The sequence below is a fragment of the Gopherus evgoodei genome, chromosome 15, assembly GCF_007399415.2.
Source record: "Gopherus evgoodei ecotype Sinaloan lineage chromosome 15, rGopEvg1_v1.p, whole genome shotgun sequence".
NCBI classification, from domain to species: Eukaryota; Metazoa; Chordata; order Testudines; family Testudinidae; genus Gopherus; species Gopherus evgoodei.
The window spans coordinates 15,365,714-15,391,546 of NC_044336.1; the positions used below are offsets into that span (position 1 = coordinate 15,365,714).

A 25,833-nucleotide genomic window follows, 5' to 3' on the forward strand; every position below is an offset into this window, starting at 1 on the left:
ACGTGGATGTGAGTAGGGCTGTATCACAATTTGGGACTATGGTTTAGTGCTGCAAGGTAGTCTTACGCGTGGTGTTAATGGATTTTGCAACGCTGTTGTTTCTTTGGTTTAGATGAGGCTATGGCACAATTATAATGTCCTTTGCAACTGAGTTTGGTGCAGACTAGGGTTGTGTACAACATACTGAACAGTAACTGTTCCTGGCAAGAGATTCAAATGCAGTCCCAAGGCGGAGCACAGTCAGGCCCCGGGTAGCACAAATATGTCCACTGAGGCAGTGATGCAAACTGACAAAGTCAGTGAACCAGAGACATGGCTGGGAACCTCAACAGAGAGGCACAGCCTGAGAATTAAAACCTACAAGTCAAATCCTTAGTAAATGTCCCCATAATTCATCTGAGAGGGGAGGGGAAGGACCAGGACAGGAGACCCAGGGAGGAGAGAAAAAGGGCTTCACCTTCTGTCATGCAAATAAAGTGGTTTGCCTTTGACCTCAGTAAGCTGCAGTGGCTGTTTGGCAAGACTAGCGTCCCCATCCCGAAAAAACCAGCAGTGCAGTGCGACTGACCTCAATGCTCCCATCTTCGGCCTCAGCAGAGAAGCCAAGCAGTGGATGGCCCTGGGGATTGAACCCCCCTCTTAGCCTAGAGGTGGGCTCCCTGGGTCAGTGCAAAAGTACACGGAGAGGGTGGTAGGAGCTTGGGCTGCTTGTCTTGTAGATACCGGAGGACTTTCAGTCTCCAGGGCTTTCAATCCAGCACCATCTACCAGTGCTAAATTCACTTCTTCTGGGAGAGGGCAGAGGAGGCAGGAGGCTCTGTCTGGAAGATCTGCAATTTCCAATTGGCATATTCTAAGAAAGTGATTTCTTAGCATACAAGCTTTTTGCAGCTAGCACAATGTAGCTCTGGGCTATGGCTGGGGTTCCCAGGTGCTATGCCAATACACATTATAAGTGATAACAACAGGCATTCTCTTGGCTTCCACATCCTGCACAAGGTAAGATGCCTGCTGCGATCACAGGAGCGTTTAGAATAATCGTACATTTCTGCTGCTTGTTTCTAACTGCAACCTAGAGAGAGATTTTCCCCAGAGGAACCATAGCGAGCCCTTGGGAAGTGGAACCAAATGCTGTTTGTAATTTTGTGGCAGTGGGGCCTGTGTGTCCGCAAACCTTATGACTCCAGATTAATGCCTTTGTTTCGTTGCCATCAGGCCGTAGAGAAGCTGGTTCAGGGAGCGGAGAGCGGCTGCCACTCGGAGAAGGAGAAGCAAATCATCCTGAACTGCAGCCGGCTCCTCACCCGCATCCTGCCCTATATCTTCGAGGATCCTGACTGGAGAGGCTTCTTCTGGTCCACTGTCCCTGGGGCCGGCCGTGGAGGGGTTTGTATCTATTGGATTAGAATGTTCCTCTTTGGGAGGGAGGGAGAAGCTGCAGGAGGCAGAGACCATGTAGGCCCAACGTTAATTAGCTGGGAACAACCTTGTTTCAGTGGGTTCAAACTTTGTGGGAAGGCTTGTGATGGAGTAAGGGATAGGATGTAGCCTTGAAACTTAAATGTGCTGATAGCAAAACCCCGCTTCTCCCCCTCCCCCAGCAAGTGGCAGTTTTGCGGTAGCTGCCTCCATACTGAGCATGCTGGACAGGGCCAGCTCCAGGCACCAGCCCAGCAAGCAGCTGCTTGGGGCGGCCAAGGCTGAGGGGTGGCACATCTGAGTCTTCGGAGGCAATTCGGTGGCGGGTCCCTCACTCCCTCTCGGAGTGAAGGACCAGCCCTCGAATTGCTGCCGAGGACTGAAGCGGCGGCAGTAGAGCTGCAGGTTGCTATCGTGGCTTTTTTTTGCTGCTTGGGGTGGCAGAAACCCTGGAGCCAACCCTGATGCTGGGATGGACTGAAATTAACAAGACAGCATCGGCTCTATTGCCTTCCTCCCCTTCTCAGCTCTGTTTGTTTAGTGCAGGCTAATGGGTTTATTGGAGCATTTCAATCACTTGGGTGTAGCTGTGAGTAAGGGCTTGTTCATGCAAGAAAGTTGCTCTGATGTAACCTAAGTTGTCAATTTAAACTGATAGCTACACACGTGCAAAAGGCTGTGTGGATATTCTTATTTCACCTGAAGAGAGGCTTCTTTGCTTTAGCTTAAACTGTTTGGAAACAGGTTCATTTAAAATGGACATACACTACTCTTAAATCAAAATAAGAGTGTCCCAGGCAGCCTTTTGCAGTGGCTTAACTCTATTGCTTTAAAAGCAGATTCCAGCTTTACCAGCGCAACTTAATTGTGTAGAGAAGCCATAAGAGTCATGGTCAGTGGCCCATTCATGAACTGAACTTTACAGTTTTAAGCTGGGAGTATGGTCTAGTGCAGGGGTCGGCAACCTCTGGCACATGGCTCACCAGGATAAGCACCCTGGCAGGCCGGGCCAGTTTGTTTACCTGCTGTGTCGGCAGGTTCGACCGACCGCAGCTCCTACTGGCTGCGGTTCGCCACACCAGGCCAATGGGGGTGGCGGGAAGTGGTGCAGGCGAGGGATGTGCTGGCCGCGGCTTTCCGCCACCCCCATTGGCCTGGGACAGCAAACTGCGGCCAGTGGGAGCAGTGGTTGGCCGAACCTGCCGATGCAGCAGGTAAACAAACTGGCCCGGTCCACCAGGGTGCTTACCCTGGTGAGCCGCGTGCCAGAGGTTGCCAACCCCTGATCTGGTGGTTGGAACCAAGGACTGAGAATTGGATCCTAGCTTCTATTTCTGGCTCTATTGCTGACTTGTTGTGGAACTTTAGGCAAGTCATTGAAACTCTTGGTGTGCCTCTGTTTGTCCCTATCTGTAAAATAGGAATAATAATGTTTCCCTTCATCACAGGGAGAGTCGAGGTGGAATGTTTTTGAAGCACTTTGGGATCCTTGGCTGAAGTGCAAAGTATCATTATTGCTGTGAAAATTGACATGTCAGGAGAGGAGCAGTTACTGTGCCTTGCCCACTTGCTGGTACGGCAGCTGGTTCTTAATGTACCAGCAGCGCTGTCCTTGTGGACTCTGCATCTGCAGACTGGGCCTTTTGTGTTCAGCTGCTCCCACCATAAGCTGAGTGTTCTGCAGCGCTTTTCATAGCAGTTTAACAGAGATTTGCAAAGGGGGGGGTGCAGTATTGGTGCAGCCGGAACCTTGGGCTGTCTCAGCCTGTCCCGTCTAATCTTTTTTGCCTATGGCCACTTCAGTGGGAAGTTCTGGGCAGCAGGAGGAAGCAGGTTTGATGCCTCTTTTCTCTGCTGTGGGTTTGGGCAGGTGTCTGGGGATCCAGTCTCCCGATGGGGGCCTGAGTCTGCATGTGCTGGGTGATTAGACTTGCTTTGGGAAGGATAACACAATGTGGTGCATGTGGAGATACAGCCAGGCCATTGTTAGGAACTGAATTTGCACCTTACTCAGAAGCTGCCTGGGCCATCAGTGATTGACCCTAAGCATTCTGGCTTCTTGGGAGTGTGGGGGGTGGGTATGGCAAAGACTGACTGTGCAGTTGGCCGTCTCCTGGCCCATTTGTCGTTGTCTTGTGCCTCATGCATACTGCGTTTGGGCCCCTCCAATGAGTCAAAGCCCCACAATGGTGAATGAACTAACACTGTAGTTTTAGTAGTTCAAACTGATGTAATCTTTATGAATAAGGCTGAATAAGGCTGGCCAGAGCGTGAGGCAGCAGATCCTTATTCAAGGCTGGGACACTGAGGAAGCCAGCAGTTCGTTCCAGTAGTCATACCTCATCTCCACCTCACCCACCAATTTGGGAGAAGCCCCAATGCATGTTAAAGGGCGGCTCCACCCTCTCAACTGGAGCGTGAGTGGGTAGGAGTTACTGGGATGCTTGGCTCACTACCAGAGAGGACAGAAGTGAACATGTCCCCACCTTTTCACTGAGGTGAAGGTCATCAATGTGTGATGGAGAAAGCCCCTTTACCTGGGCCCCGAGTACTGTCCTCCTGGCCAGGCATGCCACCTGGAAGGGGCTGTGGTCTCTGTGTGGCTGAGACAGAACAGGTGGCAGATATCAGTTTTGAGAGGAGGGAATGGATGCTAGACCCCAGTTTGTTGGGGTTGTGTTTGGAAGTAGGGAAGATCCCGGGGGGTTGTGGATGACAGATATAAATTCAGCAAAGAATCCTGTGGCACCTTATAGACTAACAGACGTTTTGGAGCATGAACTTTCGTGGGTGAATACCCACTTCCTCAGATGCATGTCACATGCACCCACGAAAGCTCATGCTCCAAAACGTCTGTTAGTCTATAAGGTGCCACAGGATTCTTTGCTGCTTTTACAGATCCAGACTAACACGGCTACCCTCTGATACTAGATATAAATTCGGGGAGTTAGGGGAAGGGGAGGAGATGGTGAAGGAGGCAGACCACAGTTTAGTGGAGGTGATAAGAGACTTCTGGAGATCTCTTTGGGAACCAGGGACCTTCTCCAGCTTCCAGGTGGGTGGGACCTACTGGTTTGTTCTATTTTGTCTGAATCACAGCTGCCTGCAGGGCAGATACTCCCAGTGGGGAGGTGATTTGTCTGGAAGCCCAGGCTGAGGTGGTGCAGATTGTCCTTTTTATTTCCATTCTGACCTCAAGGCTCCTCTGTTTCATCTCTGATTTCAAAGCTGGAATAGAAGCGTCTCTGCTGATTGCTGGCTCCCCACCCCCGGCCTTGTTCCTGCGTCTAGGATCCTGTTATTGGCCTCTCCAATGTCGCATTAAAAGACGTCAATGCAGTGTAGGCTATTATCTCCCTTCAGCTTGCCTGCTGTTATTTAAGAGCTTTGTGTATCTGCGCACTAACGGTGGCCTGGCTGTCACCGATAAGCTGCCTTTTTGCCTCGCCCCCTCCTGGCAGAAGCCTGGATTTAGCCGTACCGGGTAAGACATGACATCCAGGATGCTCTTTGAATGGCAGGGCTGGTGGCTTACTGGAGATGTTCCCCTGGCAACGGCTGCAGAGGAGTAACCACGTGTGATGCTAGCAGCTGTCTCTGGGTAGGCTGGGGTTTGCTTTGAATGCCAGAGAGAGAAAAATCCACTCTGCAGGCAGCTGCTTGCTCTGCCATGGCTGACTGAGACACCCTCCTACCTGAGTGTTAGAGCCCTGTCTCCATAGCAGCCCCTCAGTTCTGGACAGGCCACTCTACTCTGAAAGGCTTTTGTTGCCTGCTAGGTGAATCCAATCCCTGCTCCCCATTGTACATGATCTGATCACCTGCCTGGTCATGATGGGGTGACTCTTTGCTCCCTTGACAGCTGTAGTCCCTATTCTAGGTAAATGGTTTCCTTTCCTCTGTATTAACTGGAGGATCCCAAGCAGACGAATAGCTCTCTGATGACTTCTTGTAACCCCCAACAAAGCCCAAAGAGGCAACTCCATGTCCGCTCTGATCTTTAGACCTTGAGTCCTTTTCCTTCCCACAGCTGTTTGATTGTCCCATCCTCACTGAAACTGCTCCCTCTCTGACTACATCTGCCACCTGCCTGCTCTCAGGGGTGGCTTCTCACTACTCCTATGGGTGGGTTGCGTACCTCTCCCTGTTTCCTTTCCCCCGCCCCATCTCTCTTTCTTGCCTGCTCTTGGGGAAAGTGCTCCTTCCCCTGCTGCCATGTTCTATTAATATTACTGTGCACTGACTCTCAAGCTTGGGCTGAGAATATTCTACCATATTTATCATTTTCAGAGTGATGAAGAGGATGAAAATGCCCGGCCCCTGGCTGAGTCATTGCTCCTGGCAATTGCAGATCTGCTCTTCTGTCCAGATTTTGCTGTCCAGAGCCACCGGAAGAGCACTGTGGTAAGCTGGGGGATATGCTATTTAGCTCCAGGTAGCTGAGCAGCGGGCCTGGCTTTGGTTCAGTTTCTAATAAGGCAGTCATCTTTTCTCTATACCAGTCCAGGCTATGTTTCCTTCCTGCTCATCTTGGTAAAGCTGGATAGCACTTCCCTTGCATGTGGTGGGTATGGGCTGATGAGATGCAGAGGAAAGGTGCCAAGCTGAAGATCGCCCAGTTAAAATTGAAATGGAATGAATTCTGAGAAAGGAGGAGATGGTTCTTAACTAGGCATATCAACCTGGTTACTCTGTGAGGGAGGCAGGACAGAATGTCAGTGTGCTGGTACATAACAGGGATGAATTGTGAAACATACTGCTTAGTAAAGAGCTCTGAGGAAAAACCTAACTGGTTTATTGCCCTGTGGCCAGCGACGTATTTCCCTGTGGTCTGAAATAAGCCTACTCTGGGCAGCATTGTCCTGTTAAACAAGAGGAGCTCACACATGATGTTGGTGGGAGCCATATAAGAACTTAGATCATGGAGCACCAGCAATGACACAATTGAGCTAGGCGTGAGGTTGAGGCCTCTTCCACTGAAATCCACAAAAAGTCGTAGTGGTGTCCAAATTGGTGAGCAACATCTAGAGCTAAGGTGGGATTATGCTACAAAAATTAAATAGGATTGGATAAGGAGTTCCTGATTCTACCAACCTAAAAATAGAGCCGCTCACCCAAGTGGCCAAATGTCTTCTCATATCTTTGCCACTTTGTAACAAAAATCCCTCTGAAAAGTAAAAGGCCATTTCCTGGGCTTCACTAGCTGAGATCTAGTGAGTAGCCCCACGTTTCTGAAGTTGAGATCTGACTTCAAAAGGAACTCCCTTCTACACATAGTATTTCCTGGGTTTCTAACATTTGAAGTTTTATTTGAACTGTAACATTCTTGAAAGGCCACTGATCTGTGCCTGCAACCTTCATTCCGCCTCCACAATGTGTTCTGTGTGGCAATAATGCTGCTGACCTTCATTGTAAAGCACTTTGACATCTAAAGATGAAAAGCTTTATATAAGGATTGTTATTATTATGTTACCCAACTGTGACATTCAAACTTTGCCCCACTGATGTCTGCATTGTCATCTTGTCAGGAGCCAGACGAATGGAGCAAATTGCAGATGCTGTTATCTTTGATACAGATGAGAGAGCCTGTGGAGATTACGGTTTCATTTGCTAATGTTTGTACAGCACTTTGAAAATGTGAAGCACTACATAAGCACTGAGCATTACAAATCTAGTCTTGCAGTGTGCAGGCATGATCCAAGCAGCCTTCATAAATCGCATATAATGCTCCATCCTAATTCAACCATATCTACCATTAAGATGGAGTCTTACAACCTGGACCGATAGTATCTATGGACCCTGTTGCCATGTTAAAGAGAGATGCAGTTGTGGCTGGGAATTCAGAGCTACCTCTGAAGTAGGATATCCAGGAAAACCGAGACCAAATCTGTATGAGATGGGCTGGGATGAAAAGGCTCGTGTGTCACTTGCTAAGTCATCCTCAAGGGTTTCAGGGCTGTTCTACACAGCTATAGGCGGCAGAATGGTGTGCCACTGTGATATGAACTTGCTGTGGCTAATGATGGAGCTGCCTTCTCTGTCCTTCTGCAGTGCTCAGCACTTGCTCCATTGTATCCATTTGTTGTAAAGGGACATTGATTAAAACAACCCATCATGATATCTTAAAAGATCAACCTGGTGTTGTCCCAGGCTAGTAGTCAGCTAGAAGCCACTGCTAAGCTTCCCAGAGATGGGATCCAGAAATAATGGAATTGTATACCTAACCATTAGACAACTTGCAGTGCTGTGAGGTTCAGTTCTTTGGTATCAATAACATTTTTTGTAACCTCATTCTCATGGTTCAACTTTTAAAATCAGATTAATCTATGAAATTCCAAGTGATCCTGCCAGGCCCCTCTGGAATTGGAGGTAAATATGAGGCTGAAATAAGGGACTCCTGAGTGGAATGTGAGGTACGGCAGTAGTAGAAGCAGCTGGAACCTTGGTGCGATACACTTCCACATTTGGAGCCTGATTTTTCAAAGATGCTAGATACCAGGAGGTACCACTGACTTTCACTGGAGTTGGGTGCACTCAGCATCTCTTAGAATTAGGTCCTTGACTTAGAGGCCAATGTTACACACTGTTGTAATTAGTTGGTCTTAAATTCATTAATTTAATCCCTACCTTTTCCACGCTTCCTAGATCACAAAAGGTGTTATTGCATCATATCTGCTTTGCTTGGTTTGTGCTCACATACTAGGTCTTGCTAAGATCCTATTCCTTCCCCCATCAGACTAGATACGACAGTCAATTCATTTTCTGAGTCAGTGTCAGTGGAGTGATGAGATCCAAGAGCCTTGATTTTTCTAAGAAGCCCTACTCTGAAAAGGGAGGAATTGACTTGCATATCTCTTCATTTTGCCTTGAAGGTGCACCTGAGCAGCTTGTTGACTCTGAGATGCAACTTGGGGTATCTAATATTGGCTTTTTGAGGAAATATCAGTGCAGTCTAGTAAGGTATAGAAGAAATTCTCATGCTTTTGGTCTCTGGATTCAGTACTGCCTGAATGGAGGAATGATGATCTTGTGCCTAAGATGATGTAGGTCTGGGAGACAGGGACCTTGGTTCTAGTCCCGGCTCTGCCACAGACCCTTGGACAAGTCACTCTTCCAGACACACAACTGGTGTCCATCAGCAAAACTCCATTGAAATCAGTGGACCCGCACTCATTTTCAGCAGCTGAAGAGCTAGGCCTTGTCTGTAAAGTAGGGATAATGCCTATGCCACAGAAGAGCTATAAATTACTAGATGTCTGTAAAATGTGCTGAGGTCCTCACATGGAAGGTGCTATAGAAATTCTGTGAAATATTGTCTGCTTCTGCTTGATGCTGTGGATGCAGAGGAATAACAGCAATGATCTTCTGAACTCTGGCTGGCAGCATGTTTAAGGGTTAACCCCTGAATTATCTGCAGGTCAGTCTTGGAAGTTTTCAGAGTAAGAAAACTCTAGAATTACTAACCCTCCCCTCTTCTCACTGGATAACAAAGAAAGTCTGTGGCATGAAGGAGGAGATAAACTTCAAGCTGCAGGCCAAGTATGTATAATGACACAAAGTTTCTCTCCTATATGATTGGCCTGTGATACCATTACTGAGATCAGAGCTGAGTTGCCTGGTACTGGCTGGGTGAAGAGCAGCAATAGCTGGGTGGTCTGATATGGCCGGGTAAGTACCAGCTAGAATGGCTGGCACTATTCCATTTTTACAGATCAACCCCTGCAGAAAATGCAGTCATCCTGGCAAACACACACACTTCCATTGTTCCCTCAAGAGTGGAGAACTTTAGAATCTTGTTCCTTTCACCAGCGTGTGTTACACACCAGGGACAGCCTTAACCCAGTGTTTGCACAACCGCAGAGCTCTTTCATTGGGATTGTAACTCAAGTGAGTAGAAGGAGCCTGTCAAGTCTCAGCTTCCTCTTCATAAAGTTGTATTGTCTGCAGCAATTGAGCTGCAAGCCTGATGGCCTGACCTTCAGAGCACCTACAGCTTCCATGAAGTTCAAAGCCGTGTACAGGTGCTCTTCATCATTGGAAGTCAGACCTTGGGCTATTATGTTTGGTTTTAGCCTCTCTCTTGTTGAATTTTTTTTTAAAAACTGCAGTATTTATTCCAGGCCCTGCCTGTAAAGACAGAAAAGTGGAACCCTCCTTTAAAAATATACCTGCGAAGGAGCATCAACATCACATCAAACTGGGGTGTGTGTGATGACTGCAAAATTCACTGAGAGATGGGGGTTTCCGAAGAACCCATGACTTGCTCTTTGTGCTCTATCTTGTTACAGTAACGACAGTAATAGGGCAATAATATCATTTAAAACATCCCAAAATGTTAAACAGCAAACAATGTAGCATGGACTCAGATGAATAGGCAGAGGCCTGAAATAACCTCTGGGGTTTAGATCCCCACTGGGCCTAAGTGGAGGGAGAATTTTTTATGGTTGGCTGGTTGTTGGTGTGGCCTGTCTCACTGCATATGGCTCCTGTGCTCAACTCCCCAGCTGACTGCAGTTTAATCATCAGAGGGCAGGGATGGAATTCTCTCTCTCACATTCACACACACATGTGAGTGTATGTGCAGGGGATCTCATGACTGTTCCAGTCCCAGCAGGAATTGTTGTGAAGGGTCATGCAGGAATTGTGGCAGCAAGGGAGTTCCAGTCTCTGTCAGCAGGAGGCGCTGAAGGGGTGGTACAGGAGCCATGGCGGCACGGGGAGCTTGCAGTTGCTCCAGTCCCAGAAGGAGCAGGTGTCTGTGCGCTAGCTTTGTGGGAGCTCGTGGTTGGGAATGAAGAGATGGTGGTGTGATTGCACTTGAACTTCTCCATACTGAGAGCAATCCTGGGTGTGTGGGAGAGAATGTTGCATAATGGATCACTTGATGATTACCTGTTCTGTTCATTTCCTCTGAAGCACCTGGCATTGGCCACTGTCAGAAGACAGGATGCTGGGATAGATGGGCCTTTGGTCTGAGCCAGTATGGCCGTTCTTATGGGAATCTACAGTAATTAGGCAAGAGTTATCCTGTGAACTGAACTCCTGCTCCTGAGTGGACCAGGAATAAGGCAGCACAGAGAATTTGATTAATTAAAACACTGAAAGGAACAGTTTAAATGCGCCAAAAGCCTTTGATGTAAATGCATTCATCTGGGCACTTTTACCCTGGCTGCTCCTGAAGAGTAAACATGCTGCTTTCAATGTCCATTTGTCTCCACAAAGTGCATGTGTGGAGGTTTCAGTTCTGAACAAACAACTGGCTACAGCAAAGAAAGATGAGCCAGGGCTGCTACCAGGGGGCTCAAAGTTCATCCCCTGGTGTTACAAGAGTGCCTGTGCGGGAAGACAGAGGCTGTAGATCCATACTGGGAACAATACCAGAGGGGGAGAAGTTGCTTGGATAATAGTGATGTTATTTGTATTATGGTGGGGCCTATGGGGCCCAAGCAGGGATTGGGGCCCCAGTGTGCTAGGTGCTGTACAGGCACATAATGAAAAGACAGTCCCTGCCCCAAAGAGCTAACAGTGCTGGAAGCTGGACTGTGCTCTGTTGGGCTTTTTTGGGAGAGGGGGCGAGAGGATGGGAGAGTGTATTGGGGAGGGGATAATACTTCAAACAATTAAGAGTAACACATATTTTGACTCATTAGCACCATGGCTTCCCCAGTGCAGGCATCTTACCGTATTCCCCAGTGGACAGTTGACTCAAGCCTCTGCATGCCGGAGCTCTGACCTTTCTCCTCTCCACAGGACACAGCTGAAGATATCCACTCTATTGACAGCTGTGAGTACATCTGGGAGGCTGGCGTGGGCTTTGCTCACTCCCCCCAGCCCAACTACAACCATGATTTAAACCGGTAAGACAGTCCAGAGGTGCAGGGCAATGTGCTCAGGCTGTGTGTGGTGGGGCCCTGATGGAGATTCGCATGGAGCTGGGATCTGTTCATTCACTTCCCCAGGAGTCCAGGGTTGCTATTTGCTGTGGGCAAGGGAGTGCAGTTGTCCCACCAGAGCTCGGTTTGCCATGCCCTAGACTTTTCATCAGTTTGTCTTCCACTCCCCTCCACTCCCAACCCTCACCTCTACGACTGTGCAGGATATGATATAATCACCTACGATGTTCTGTGTAGTGACACAACTCCCCCCCCTCACAGTTTGTTTGAATGATGCCCCTGCCAATATCTGTGACTCCCGCATGGGTTTGCTCCTTGTTTTGGGAATGCTTCTCTTTATTACTACCTATTATACCTACAGAACTTGTAGTACAGAGCAGGGAAGTACCTAGTGGCTGCAAAATACGCTGTCATGTTGGGACTGCAAGCTCAGACCCTGGGCTCCCCATTGCAGTAGGCGCAGGGAGTGTGGCAGAGGTAACGCACCTGTTTCCTCATGCTGGGGGAGGAGGAGGATGAGCATCTTGCATCACTCTGGTTTCCCATTCAACTCCCTACCTCCCACACCCTGGGTAGCACGGCATGGCTTTGGTAGGTCCTGAAGGGAGCCACATTCAGCCTCTGTTGACTGGAACATGGGGCCTTTGCAAAGAAGGGCTGCAGAGTGCCGTAAAGCTGTTGAGGGGAGTTGGTGGGGATGCATGGAGGGCAGGGGCAGGTTCTGGTCTTCGTAGTGGGGGCAGTTACCTGGATTCCAGTGTGTTAGCTGCCGGATGGCCCAACTCACCACAGACCCACCAAGAAGGGTTCTTTGTTGTTGAGGATGAGCCTCCCTTAAGTGTCTGTTGCTGGTGAGAATGGTGGTTGTGTGTCTGAGGTCTTAAAAGGGTGTTTCCAGCTGGCTTGGAAATAACTGTCCAAGGATGCAACTGAGGACTCTCTACCCAAAGGACTCCAGGACTTGTCCTCTTGCTTTTTCTTTTTCAGGACAGAGCTGCTGAAACTCCTGCTGACGTGTTTCTCGGAGGCCATGTACCTACCACCCTCCTCGGACAGCAGCAATGCCAATCCTTGGGTGCAGTTTTTTTGCTCCACAGAGAACAGGTGAGAGGGACAGAGGGCAGTGCTTTTGGGTGGGGTAACGGGATGAGTTCTGCTCCCAGTTCATCTCCCCAGTACACAGGATAGTTTATGAGGCGTAGCAGGCTTAAATTTTCTTCCCTAGGCTGGGCAGGTTGTGGCTGTTTTCATGTCACATTCTCATCATGTGACTCTGTCCCCTACCTCCTTCTCCATACTTGGCTCACTTCGTCTACCTTACACACAATCACCAGTATGAGATAGGTCAGTATTATTCCTGTGTTACAAGTGGAGAAACTGAGGCACAGAGCAGTGATGTGCCTTGCCCCAAACCCTGATGGGAGTCTATTGCAGAGCTGAATGGATAGGACTCAAGCATCTTTGGTTCTCAAGCCTGTCTCCAATGACTAGCTTCTCTTTTTCCCTGCCTTGGTTCCCCACTTCCCCTCTTTGTTAATATGGGCATCTTGTTAGTTGTAATGAGTATAGTGCCTGGTTTGCTGCATTTGGTTGTAGGGGAATGCTGTCCCCTACTGGCTGAGCAATGAATCTCCTGTGTGACTATCAATCGGCAAAATGACAGTTGGCTGTTTCTTTGATGCTACATTTCACAGGCCGAAGGAGTCCAGCTTCATCCCTCAGTCTGGAGTGCTTCGAGAGTGCTGCCATCTTTCTTATGTTTTGTGTGTGTATTGCTTTAATTGGAGAAGGGTGCTGAATTGACAGCCTTGGAGGCTAAAGTCCTTTAATGGGTCACAGAACAGGCAACCCCCACAGACAGGACCACCGCAAAAGTCCACCATCCAACACCACAGCCTTGACCTGAGAGGCCATTTAGAAATCAGACTGGAGATCAGTTTCCGTGGCCCATTAAATCTTCAGCCTCTGCTGAAACTGACAACCCAGTTGTCAAACGGAGGGTGGCTGTAGGGGGTGATTTTTGTGATTATACATACTTGTCTTTGGGAACTAGACTGAGACCTCCAAACCTATTCCTCACAGGCCTCCAAACAACTGTCAGTAATACCTTTTTATTTGCTGTGGATTTGAACCAATAATCTGCTGTAGAGGTGAAAGGCTCAGTAAGTCATTGCTAGATCTTTGAGCTGGATGGCCCCCATGTCCTCCATGGTAAGGACTTAAATTGAGAGCCTGCCCTGTCTGTCTTACCCGTGCTCTGTCTGTGAGGCCCATATTCTGACTGCTGTGTATACACTGTTATAAGTGACTCCTACTCCACCCCACACACCTGAATATGGCTTTGTAGATTCTCAAGCTAAGCTGATGGTTGTGCTTTGCATAGGAAGCCTGCTTCCTTTTGGAAGGGCATTGATCAGGGTATTGAGTGTGCAGGGTAAGTACCTTCTGTGGCCTCTCTCTCAGGCTGTATCTACACTACAGCAGCTGCAGTGGCACTGCTGTAGCACTTCTGGTGAAGACACTCTCCCACTGGTTTAATAACTCCGGCCTCTGCGAGAGGCAGTAGCTGTGTTGGTGGGAGAAGCTCTCCCACTGACATAGTGCTGTCCACACCTGTGCTTAGGTCGGTGTAACTTACGTTGCTCAGGGGTGTGCATGATAAGTTATACTGGAGTAGTTTGTAGTGTAGACATAGCCTGAATCTCTGGAGTTCTCTTGCAGGCATGCGCTGCCGCTCTTCACCTCGCTCTTGAATATCGTCTGTGCCTACGACCCAGTGGGTTACGGGATCCCCTACAACCACCTGCTCTTCTCCGACTACCGGGAGCCCCTTGTGGAGGAGGCAGCCCAGGTGCTGATAGTCACTTTGGACTACGACACCTCCACCAGCTCAAACCCCACAGTGGATGGCACCACTACTGGCACCGCCATGGATGACGTGGATGTAAGTTACACCAGGATCCTCTCTCACCCTTGCCCCTCCGTCTCTAGTGTCTTTGCAGCAGATCTTTTTTCTAGGTCTTTCTGGTGCTGCCTCCTCTCTACCAAGGGCTTCTCTAGACTCACGCTTGTGTCTCGTCCCAGCTAGGACACTTTCTTTCTCATATCCTACAGTGCAGGTGTGTGGATGGGTAATGCTGGTGAGTGATGCCGGCAGCCTCAAGTCCCTGAAGGCTGCAGTCCTCTCTTTATATACAGCACAGGCAGTACAGGTCTCCCCATACTGACCTGAAGACGCCCGCTTTAAGGCTACAGAGAAGTCCAGTCCCTCTCCACCACCCTGTTTGGCCTCTCTGCTCCTCTCTGGGGCCAATTGAGGTGGGGTTTATGCTGTGGACACTTATCTACTAGGCCCAGTCTGACACAGTCCAACCTATTTCCCATAGGCCGCTGAACAGCCAGCAAATGGGAATAACGTTGGTCACAGTGGCTTGTAGGCGAAAGTCCCTTACCCCGTTCCCAATCCCTTGAGCCATCCGGTCTCCTGGCATTTAGAAATGGAAGTATCTGGGTCACTCACTGAGAAGCTGACAATTCGAGAGCTGATGCGAGTGTCACTAGCCCATGGCCCCAGTTGTTGTTGGTGGTTTGGCTGGTGGTGATGGTGAGCATCCCCTTGCTGTGTGCTTACGCTTGGCTTCCCAAGGAAGTGCTGTGACTAATACGGGGTTCTTAAATTTTCTTTTAACGCAGCCTCCAGGGCCAGACAACCTGTTTGTGAATTATTTGTCTAGGATACACAGAGAGGAGGTAAGGAGCTCCTTCATTAAGATTCTTCCTGATTGATTTCCTATATATTAGGCTAACTCAGGCCACCACACGTTGGTGTTTCTTTACCCTCTCGGTTCGTGTGTCCCAGGACTTCCAGTTTATCCTCAAAGGAGTGGCACGTCTGCTTTCGAACCCACTGGTCCAGACCTACCTGCCAAACTCAGCCAAGAAGATCCAATTCCATCAGGAGCTCCTTGTTCTCTTCTGGAAACTCTGTGACTTTAATAAGGTACAGATAAATTAGCATTGTGTGGGGAGGGAGACAAACATTACGAGTCAGTGTTGGAACCAGGAGGTGGGGACAGAAATAGGAGAGGGGCTTGGTGACCTCAGAAAACAGGGTTTCTGGGGAGCCCCGAGCTTGTGCCCAAAGATGGGTCTTTTTTAGACTAATGAAATTTCAAGCGTTTAGAGGTGAGCATGTGATATACATGGTTGGTTGAGCTGGCTCCTGCTGAGAGGTAAAGGGTGATCGTGTGACACAAGGAGCTCTGGCTGTGCTAACACCTGGAAAGTTGCTAGGAGTGATTACGTGAAGCATGACCTCTGGTTGCATTGGCCCCTGCCCAGCACTTAGTGGTGACTGCATAAATCATGGAGCTCTGGGTGCATTGGTCCCTGATGAGAAAGAAGATGTGAACATGTGACTTGTTGTGCTGGTCCCTCTGAGGGGTTAAGGGTGATCTTATGACAGCTGGGCTCTGACTCCTCTGACCAAGGACTAGGATGAAACCCAGAGCAGTGCGTGAAAAAATTCTAACAAGATTTTAAAAATAAAAGGATTAAATCCCCACGAGACAGAAGGTCTGGATTGCTCCCCCAGAAGCAGGACACATGCAGGCCTGGATGGCTAGGCCCAGCAGAGAGGCTGCCCTGTTCCTTTCCTTTCTCATTAACTGGTGGCTGGGATCAGTGACTAAAGAGTCACATTTTAAAAAGCAGTCAGTGATTTAGATGCTTCAGATTTTAGGTGTGCATCTTGAGACACATAGAGCCTCCCAGTGGGACCTACAGATCCTCAGTCCCTCTGAAAATCAGGTCCTAGATAACTCAAACTAACAACCAATTCTGGCAATGCAGGTCTGGCTGTCGGTCTCCTTTTTCTAGCTAGGATGTTAAAGCACCTTTGACTGACTTGTCAGGGCTGATACCAGGACCTCCTACAGCACAAGTTCTGGAGAAAACAGAACCCATCTGAGATCATCTTACCTCCTTCCCTCTCTTTCAGAAATTCCTCTTCTTCGTGCTGAAGAGCAGCGATGTGCTTGACATCCTGGTTCCGATCCTCTACTTTCTCAACGATGCCAGAGCAGATCAATGTAAGTTCTATATCCGTTGTTCCAAAGCCTTGGGCTGCAGATTCAAGTCTGGAAGGGTGTCCCTGATCCCTCTGGAGAGAAAGAGACAGACAGTGGGTCCCACTTCTGCTCTCACCCCCCACCCTCCAGTAAATCAGGGGTTTCTGCACTAAAATTGCTATGATTAAACTGGTGTAAGTGAGAGGAGAATGAGGGCAGGTGTCTGCAATTCAGAGACTTTAAGCCTCACACAAGAATTTCATGGAGGAAAAAATGGGTCCATGCGAATCCTTCAGTATCCTGGAGCCGACCTCAGAAATGTTCTGGACCCCAGGCTGGTGGAAACACGAGAGATTTGTTACCTTCCTCTTCCAGCTCCATTCCTGGAGGCAGCAGGAGTTGCTGGCAGTAGGTGGTTTCCTTGCCCTCCTGTGCTGCTGCCGGAGATGGAGATCGGGTCCTCCCCTGTATGGGCAGTTGGGTTACATTGTGGTTTCTCCTTTGGTCTCGCTCTTTTTTTTTTTTCTCTTCTCCCTGCTCTTCCTTCTCCATCGGCCAGCTGGCTTCAGCATTGTGCTTCTTTCTGCAGCTCGAGTGGGACTGATGCACATTGGCGTCTTCATCCTACTGCTGCTCAGTGGGGAACGTAACTTTGGTGTCCGCCTGAACAAGCCGTACTCTGTGCGAGTGCCCATGGACATCCCCGTCTTCACAGGGACGCATGCGGATCTTCTCATCGTAGTGAGTATGGCTCTGGCTGGCACCGCCTGCCTCTGCTAGCTCCTGCTTCATCTAGCCACACTTCACCAACCCTCTTCCTGCTTTTACCCTCCAAACGCTGGCACACCATAGGCTGCCAGCCAGTGAGGAGCCGGAAAGACTTGGGTGCCTGTCACTGAAGTGTCTGAGCATTAGTGGGATCCTTGCATCCCAATAAGTGAGAGGATAAGTCTTGCAGGGAGCATGAGAGGAGAGGATTTGCTAGAGGGTGGTTATTCCAAAGAACAGGGTACTGATGTAGAGGTGAACAGGCGTCCCAAAGAAGTGATGGGGTGGGGTGGGGTTAGCACCACTGGGGCAGAACTGGTCCTTAGGAAAGGGAAGGGTGGTCTTGTGTTTTAAAACAGATGACCTGGAACAAGTCATTTCACTTCCCTGTGCCTCAGTTTCCCCCGCTGTAAAAATGGGGACAATAACACTTACCTCCACCTCATAGGGCTATTGTGAGGTTAAATTCACTCATTGATGTGTATAAGGTGCTGAGCATCATAGAAATGCCTGTGAACAAAACCTGTGTACTCTGGCAGCTGGGGCTGAAATCTGCAAAGCCCCATGATTTCTGTTGTGCTCTAGTACAGCAGAGCGGATTTGCTGCAGCAGCTTCAGGTAGGCTTAAAAAATGGAGGCCTGTACTGAATGAAATATGAAAATGAATAATCCAGCCAGTAAAGTGTCCCCCTTGCTATTTATTTTATATTAAATTCAGTTTTTTTTATACTGCATCTAAATTTTCAGTGGGCTGCAGACTCTTGTGTTGACAATGCATTACTGTAATGGAGTCAGGTGGGGGGCAGTTGAGGCTTTTGGCACCTGGGGAGGCATGGGAATCAGTGTGAGATTGTGGGATAAGCACATTAACTGGATGTTTCTGCTAAAATTGCAGTGAAATTGTTAGCTCATATTGGTGTTTAAATGCCATCACTAGGTTTCAGGGTTAACACCTTATTGAGATTAATAGGGCAGGTCACACCTCTCTTATTTCAGGTTGTCTGTAGACTTCAGGAAGATGGCACCGCATCAGCTTGTGCTCAGTTTCTGTTTTTAATGTGCCCTTAACCGTAAGGGCGGGAAAGGAGTCTGTGTAAATGAAAGCTTAGCCTCGTGGAGCGCAAGTCTACGACAAGGGCTGCATTCCATGCCTGTGTAATTGCAGAGTAAATGGGCCCAGCCTAGGAATGAATGTTGTCAGGAAGCTATTAGCATGGGAGTGGAACTGGTATTTGTGGGGATAGTTGTTTCAACAGTGCAGCTGTGCTGGCTCTCCCATTGCTCAAGTCCTTCCTTGCTACAGGTCTTTCACAAGATCATAACCAGTGGGCACCAGCGACTGCAGCCCCTCTTCGACTGCCTGCTCACCATCATCGTGAATGGTAAGCAGCCCCAACTCAGGGTAAAGCAGCCTCTGGAGGGAGGGATCTGGGTTTTCCTGGTAATTTGAGTGTAGGAACCTAACTCGCCTAAGTTTGGTAGCATTTGCTGTTCCAGTTTAACCTGTAGCCAACATAGAAGGTGGCAGCAATGGTCAGGGCAGGAAGGTGCTGCAGGAGGATTAGCCTGCGCAGCTTTTGGGGTAAAGTCAATCTGGAAATTCACCGCTTCACTAGAGAGGGACCTGTGGAAATGGGGCTGGGTGGAAGGAGTGCTGGCTGGAGCTGGATGGCTGTTGAATTAGACCCCTTCCCTGGGAGCTTTCCCTGCAGAGGAGGGTGGGAAGGAGGAGCCAGAGGGGTAACCTAAACAAGGGCAAAAAGAGCTAAATGAAGTGTTTGGAATAGGACTGAAGAGGTGTAATACTAACTCTTCTTCAGCAGGTGGCGCCAGTGGTTTTCCGATGAAGGTACTGTATCTGGGTCTGAATTATAGCCAATGATGTCTCTTCTATGGGATGATTTTTTAAAAAAAAACCTGTAGAGAGAATCTTTCTCTCTTCAATTCTGTAGGTTTTTAGAGTGATTTCTGTAGGACCCTGTTGGGTTCATCCCTCTTATATCCCATGAGACTTTTCAATAAGGAGTATGTGGGCAGATCAGTGAGGGCTTACAGCGGGACTTTCTTACCAATTAACCTGCTCCCGCTGATCAGCCTTCTCTCTCCATTCTGCCCATTCCTCCCTTTTCCCTTCCCGTAGTGTCTCCCTACCTGAAATCTCTTTCCATGGTTGCTGCCAACAAGCTGCTGCACCTCCTGGAGGCATTTTCCACCACCTGGTTCCTCTTCTCCACGGTCCAGAACCACCATCTCATCTTTTTCCTGCTGGAGGTTTTCAATAACATCATCCAGTACCAGTTTGATGGTAAGTGGCTAAAGGTGAGCCAGGCCTGACTTCGTTCTGCTGTCTCAGCCCAAGGAGCCTGGGGAGGAATTTCAGAGAAAATGTTGGTCTGAGATATAAACTATTCACTCTCCTTTGCCCAAGAAAGATGGTTCAGAAACCAGCTAGCAGCGGGCTTGCCTAGATTAGAGAAGTTTGCACAGATGTAGCTACTCTGGTGCCAAGTTCTAATGTAGACACACCACATTGGTGCAAAATGGGGCTTTGCTATTTAACAATACAAAGAAAACTCCTGTACAGACAGGGCCTGAGATGGATGATAGGGTGAGCAGGATACCTCTCTTGAAGTGTGAGACACAAATGATGGGTACAGTGAATGTGTGTGAGGGGGGTGGGAATACCCAGAAATATGGCTTAGTGATGGAATCAAACTGCTTAAATCATTCAGCTTTGTAGGGGAGGGAGGAAAACAGCCTCCTACTTTTTTGTTGAGTTTTTAAATGTGCCTCCTAGCTCTGCAGCTCCAGGTGTTTGAAATGTTCCTCAGTTCGAGGAGAAACTCCTCATTGCTTGGAGGAGGTTGAATATTTACTAAACGAGTTCCAGCCCCGTCCACCATTCTGACTTGTGCAGAAATGGAAAGGGGTCTGACAGCCTCCTAGGGGCTCCTGGACTCTCCTGTTCGGAGTTAGTGCAGTGATTTCAAAAATAAAAAAGAACTAGGAAAGAGAGCGCCATTTTTCTACAAGTGACTGTTTTAACTGATGGAGTTGTGCCCTTTTATAGTGCTTTGTGGTGGGTAAAAACAGTCCATGATGGGGATGTGGGTGTTTGTTTGTTTCTTCCTTTTAATTGTTTTATTTTCCCCTTGGGAATCTCAGGCATCTTGACTCTGGTCCTCCCTATGGTTTTGAGTTTTTTGGGGTTTTTTTGTAGGTCACATGGTGTGAGCTCTTAATTGAAGAGGGAGAATGTGGGGTCATTAACAAAGACATCCTTTCTCAAAAATGTTAACTAGGCGCTTGAATTAAATTTGTGTTAACAGAAAACAGTTTTAAACAGTCTGACCAAAAATCCCTTCTGCTCTCAGATATTGAAATGTCACTTTCTTGACTCTTGTGATGTCCTCATTTCACTAGTTCTCTAATCGTCACAGTGAAGATAAAGATTGTGTCACGGTTATTTTTAGTAAAAGTCACGGACGGGTTGCAGGCAATAAATAAAAATTCACTGAAACCCATGACCCATCTGTGACTTTTACTAAAAATAATAGAGGGGAGTCTGAGAGGGGATGACTGAAGCCTGGGCCCTATGGGAGGAAGAGAGCCTGAGCCCTGTTGCAGTGGTGTGAATCCAGCACCCACTGTCACAGTGGCTGACGGCTCTGAGGTCCCTGCTGAAGCCCCAGCAGCTGACAGCTCCAGGGTCCCCACTGCAGCCCCAGTGGTTGATGGCTCCAGAGTCCCTACCACCCATGGTGGCTCAGAGCTCAGAATGCCCCCGCCTCTGCCCACGGTGGCTGGGGTCTCCAGGGGCCCCTCACTAGCTGACAGCTCTGCTCCCACCACCCTGGGGCTGAAGCTAAAAATGTCATGGAGGTCTCTGGAAGTCACCGAATCCATGATTTCCATGACATAACCTTACAATTAATCATAGTGTCTTCCAGCCTAGACAGGATCTGAATTTCTCAGATCTTTGTGTCACAAAGGGTGCAAGTCCAGTTTTCTTCTTTTGCAGGTTGCCTTTATTGGTGGAGGTGAGGCTTTCTGAACTGCCAGGTGCCCTGCTAATGCATGTTAGGTTACTGTGTTCCCTTTGAGATGCCCAGATTCCTGGTGGTAGATCATGTTAGAGATCTTGGAACCTTTTCTCTCTGCTCATTTTGTTGCTGTGATTCCCAGGGAACTCCAACTTGGTCTACGCCATCATCCGCAAGCGGAATGTGTTTCACCAGCTGGCCAACTTGCCCACGGATGCTCAGTCCATCCAGAAAGCTCTGCAGCGCAAGAAGAAGACTCCAGAGCCCATTTCTCGCACCAACTCCCAAGATGGGCTCTCCATGGAAGGGTCCCGCCCTGCTGCTCCTGCTGAGCCAGGGACACTGAAGACTAGTCTGGTGGCAACTCCAGGTCAGCCTCTGCTCACTTTTACAGTGGGGGTTTGGTGAGGAGGGTCTAGAGGCCTTCTCTGCAAGATGTGGCCAGGACTCAGCCTTTGCCTGGGTTTTGGAAAAGTCTAAGGGCTTGTCTATGGGAGCAAGTTGCACCAGTGTAACTATATTGATTTAAAAATGATTAACATCTGCTCAATGAGCAGCGGCAGTCAAAAAAGCTAAGAGAATGTTGGGAATCATCATGAAAGGGATAGATAAGACAGAAAATATTGTATTGCCTTTATATAAATTAATGGTACGCCCCCGTCTTAAATACTACAATCAAATGTGGTCTCCCCATCTCAGACAAGAGATATTGGAATCTGAAAAGGTTCAGAAAGGGGAAACAAAACTGATTAGGGGTATGGAACAGCTTCCATGTAAGGAGAGATTAATAAGACTGGGACTTTTCAGCTAGGAAAAGAGAGGACAAAGGGGGATATGATAGAGGGCTATATAATCATGACTAGTGTGAAGGAAGTAAATAAGGAAGTGGTATTGAAATTAATAGGCAGCAGATTTAAAACAAACAAAAGGAAGTATTTCTTCACACAGTGCACAGACAACCAGTGGAACTCCTTGCCAGAGGATGTTGTGAAGGTCAAAACTATAACAGGGTTCAATAAAGCACTAGATAAGTTCATGGAGGATAGCTCCGTCAATGGCTATTAGCCAGGATGGGCAGGGATGGTGTCCCTAGCCTCTGTTTGTCAGAAGCTGGGAATGGGCAACAGGGGATGGATCACTTGATGATTACCTGTTCTGTTCATTTCTTCTGGGGCACCTGGCATTGGCCACTGTCGGTAGACAGGATACTGGGCTAGGTGGACGTTTGGTCTGACTCAGTATGGCCGTTCTTATGTTCTAATGGGGCAGAAAGCTGTGGACACACTTTTCTCAGGGTAAGAGTGGCTCGATGCAGTTTAGCCTAATTCACTTAGGAACTGGTTTAACTAAACTGAAATAAGCCACTCTTAGGCTGAATGGAGGCTCCACACAGCTTTGGGCCTCAGTTTATCGATTTGGATTCACGCCTGATGTTATACCAGTGACTCTTGCTCCTGTAGACACAGTCACTCCTTTGCCATAACCCTCACCCCATATAGGTAAAGGGAGAGCATTTCAGGTGGAAACAGAAATGCAGGGAATTTGTTTTTGTAGGACCTGAAGGATAGGCCACTTCAGAGCTCTTGCTTAGACTTTCTAACTCTCCCTCTGCATTCAGGCATTGACAAGCTCACAGAAAAATCGCAGGTATCAGAAGACGGGACCATGCGCTCCCTAGAGCCAGAGTCTTCACAGTCTCCTTCGGAGGGTAGCCCGGCTGCGGTCATTAGTGACACAGAAACCTGGAGCGGGGTAAGGCCCTATGCTCCTCTCCTGCATGGAAAGGTCTGTAAAACAGCACCGAATGGGTGAAAGTCTGTGAACCCCAAAGGAGAGGCCTTGACAGGATGGCCTTCATCCAAGGGATAAAATCTATGGTCCTAAAGCAGATTGCAAAGCTGTAGAATTTAAAAACACCCGTAGCCCAAGGACATTGTGGCACAGAAGCTGCCAGCCTTGCCTTCTCTGAGACTTTCATCTAACGCAGCAGCAGTTCCACTGTTTGTGCTAAGGAGACACTTCACACTCTGTGAATCTCCGTAGTGCTGGACTCCCAGGCCTTTGTCACAGAGTTGTCCTGCTACTTTCCCATCAAGAACCACCAAGCTGCACTATTCCAGTTCCAGCAGAGCCAGTCTGCCCTTTTATTGCATGCCATTAATTCTTCAGCCAGCCCTTTCCGTGCAATACTGCAAACCCTGAGGCTCTTTCTCAGGGCACACCTCATGTGCTGTCATATGGGCCCTCTCCCTGATAGAGAAGGCATGTTTATAGACATGGCTCTGCGTAAGCACTCGTTCCTAGAACGGGAAATTCTTCTAAGTTTTGTTATAATCTTTCATTTTAGTTTTCAGGAATTTCTTGCTATTTCATTTTATCCTGGCGTCCTGCCCCCTGGAGGTGTGAGGCACTATTGGGGGTGAGGTGTAGAGCAAACGGCCCCACACTCATGCTGTAATGGCAGTTCCTGTCCTGCCGGGCTGGGGCTGCCTCCCCACTCTCGGTGGTGTGACCTGGCAGTGCCACGTCGCAGTGTCTGGAGCAGGGAGCCGGGCCCAGCCCCGCGGACAGGAGCTGCTGCAGTGGAACTTTTGTTTTATGTCATTTGAATAGTTTTTCATTTTATTTTGTGGTGTTTTGCATTTGAGAAAAACATGGTTCTCCTATTCATGGTCCACCATGGTGTTTTGCTTCCCTATGGACATTGCACCTCTGGCAACTGGAGGGCAAGACTATCCTTTGTGCAATATGTGACCTTTCCCCAGCTTCTCCTCTGGGTTCCCTGAGCCTTGTTTGGAATGACTGGTCAATCGCACCGATATAAATTCACCCAGTGTAGAACAGAAGTGGGCAGCAGTTTGGTTTGGTATGTATGTGTTGCAGTGAAATTAGTATTTGTATTAGTACCTAAGAGCCCTAGTCACGGACCAGTAGCCCTGGATTGTCTCAGCATTGCAATGTGCAGGCTGCTCTTTCAAACACAGGCAATCTCTTCTTGGAGTGAAGTTGTCAAGGCTGATCTCAGCTCTCCTTTAAAACATATCCAGTTTCTTCCCTTTTCCCTTCAGAAATGTAAACTGCTTTCTCGGTCTGAAACTTTGTCACAGATTTCTCTTAAAGATCACCGGTTATTCATGGCCCTTGTCCCCTCATCCCCGTGGCTGCTTGAGGCGGGACTTTGAGATGTGTGAAACCTTCCAACATGGGCACCTTGATGGTTGCATAGGACCCAGTCCAATGACCACCATGGGGAGCTCTGGCTAGGCTGCTGCTTATTTGCACTTGGGCTGCCACAAATTCCCTTTCCCCCTTTCCCTTGCCAGCTGGCTGCCTACCGCTGAACAACTCCTGCATCACAAGATTTAGCAGCTCAAAGGCGCCATTGCGGTCTAATGCACCGAGCAAGGGACCCCTTCTCCTCTAATGACTCTGTGACTTTGGTTATATACTGGCTTAGGGGGTCTGATCAAGTGTCTCAAAAGGCAGGACTGGGGCCATGGAGCCCAATCTTGCAGACACCTACACATGCGGTAGCTATGTGCATACCTAAGTGTTGGCAGGACCGAGGCCAAACAGTAGACTCGATGAGATGAGCAGCAAAACCTAGGGAGTGGTGGGGTGAGGAAGGGTCGGGGTTATAACAGTACAGTCACATGGTACTTCAGTTTAGGCACATGCCTGTCTCCATGGATCCACATTGATCTAGTTGGTTCAGACCATCTAAACAACGTGAGCAGGGAACACTTGCATAAATCATGTCCCTTTTCTAAACAGGCTATTTCCACGCTCTTCCTCCTTCCACCCCCACTCCCAAGACCCTTAGCCCAGTAGTATGAAGTTCAATCTCCTGCCCACACTGACTGAGTTAAACCACTCCATTGAGCTTACTGCAATGATCTCCTCTTATCAGTGGGAACCATCTCGAAAGCATCTTTGTTTAACATATTGCAGCATAATTCCATCCAACGTCCCCTAAACATGTCAGCAGCAAGTCAGCTGCTAGGCGATGGCGGGAAGTGGGGAAGGACAATGAGAGAGTGAGAGAAAGAGGAAGGGGGCCTGGGCAGGTCTGCTAAAAAAAGTATTTTTATGAATTTATTTTTAGAAGCTTGATTGAAACAGGATACTGAAGCTGAACCATAAGGATGTTATAACTGCAAACATTGCAAAACTGCCTTATCATTCAGATGTTGAATAGACAAGGATAAATAGAATTCCAGAGAATTGAGTTTTCCCTGACTTGTTTTCCTGACCCTCCTGATGCCCTCAGCCTATAAGGTGTGGTGCTGGTTTTGGCCCCGAGTCACCAGGTTATTTAAGTAAGTACCTGTCTGTAAGCACAGGAGTAGTTCAATCAGAGTCAGCAGGACAAATCTAGGCTTTCATCTGCTAGGGTTTTGTGGAATAAGCTGTGTGCATGATCAGACCTCTGTGGAGGATCAGTGACATTCCCTCTGCAGCAGAAGCGAGCCTTTCCTAAGTACCAGCACTTCTGGGATTCTGGTTGTGAAGATGACCTGCAGGAACCCACGCAGAGCTGGCTTACTGCCTCTGCGAGTATAGATGAGACAATGACCTTAGGAAGTGAGAACTGGTTTCATTAAACTCAATAGGGAGTGTTGACGCTTGGGCTCTTTTTTA

The 25,833-nt window shown here is 48.4% G+C and overlaps 1 protein-coding gene across 3 annotated transcripts in view; it reads left to right on the forward strand.

Annotated features, from left to right (window-relative positions):
• HID1 (HID1 domain containing) overlaps positions 1-25,833 on the forward strand; it is a 44,971-nt gene that overhangs the window by 14,207 nt on the left and 4,931 nt on the right. The window contains exons 3-15 of one of the 3 annotated variants that reach the window (XM_030534363.1): positions 1,216-1,386; positions 5,710-5,823; positions 11,170-11,276; positions 12,300-12,416; positions 14,034-14,256; positions 15,006-15,062; positions 15,172-15,312; positions 16,312-16,402; positions 16,971-17,122; positions 18,453-18,531; positions 19,290-19,454; positions 21,335-21,562; positions 22,811-22,977. In XM_030534363.1, coding sequence (XP_030390223.1) covers positions 1,216-1,386; positions 5,710-5,823; positions 11,170-11,276; positions 12,300-12,416; positions 14,034-14,256; positions 15,006-15,062; positions 15,172-15,312; positions 16,312-16,402; positions 16,971-17,122; positions 18,453-18,531; positions 19,290-19,454; positions 21,335-21,562; positions 22,811-22,977 — 1,812 coding nt within the window. Of the gene's footprint in view, positions 1-1,215; positions 1,387-4,912; positions 5,021-5,709; positions 5,824-11,169; positions 11,277-12,299; positions 12,417-14,033; positions 14,257-15,005; positions 15,063-15,171; positions 15,313-16,311; positions 16,403-16,970; positions 17,123-18,452; positions 18,532-19,289; positions 19,455-21,334; positions 21,563-22,810; positions 22,978-25,833 lie in introns of those variants that run through there. The other 2 variants (XM_030534364.1, XM_030534365.1) reach the window with 2 other exon arrangements.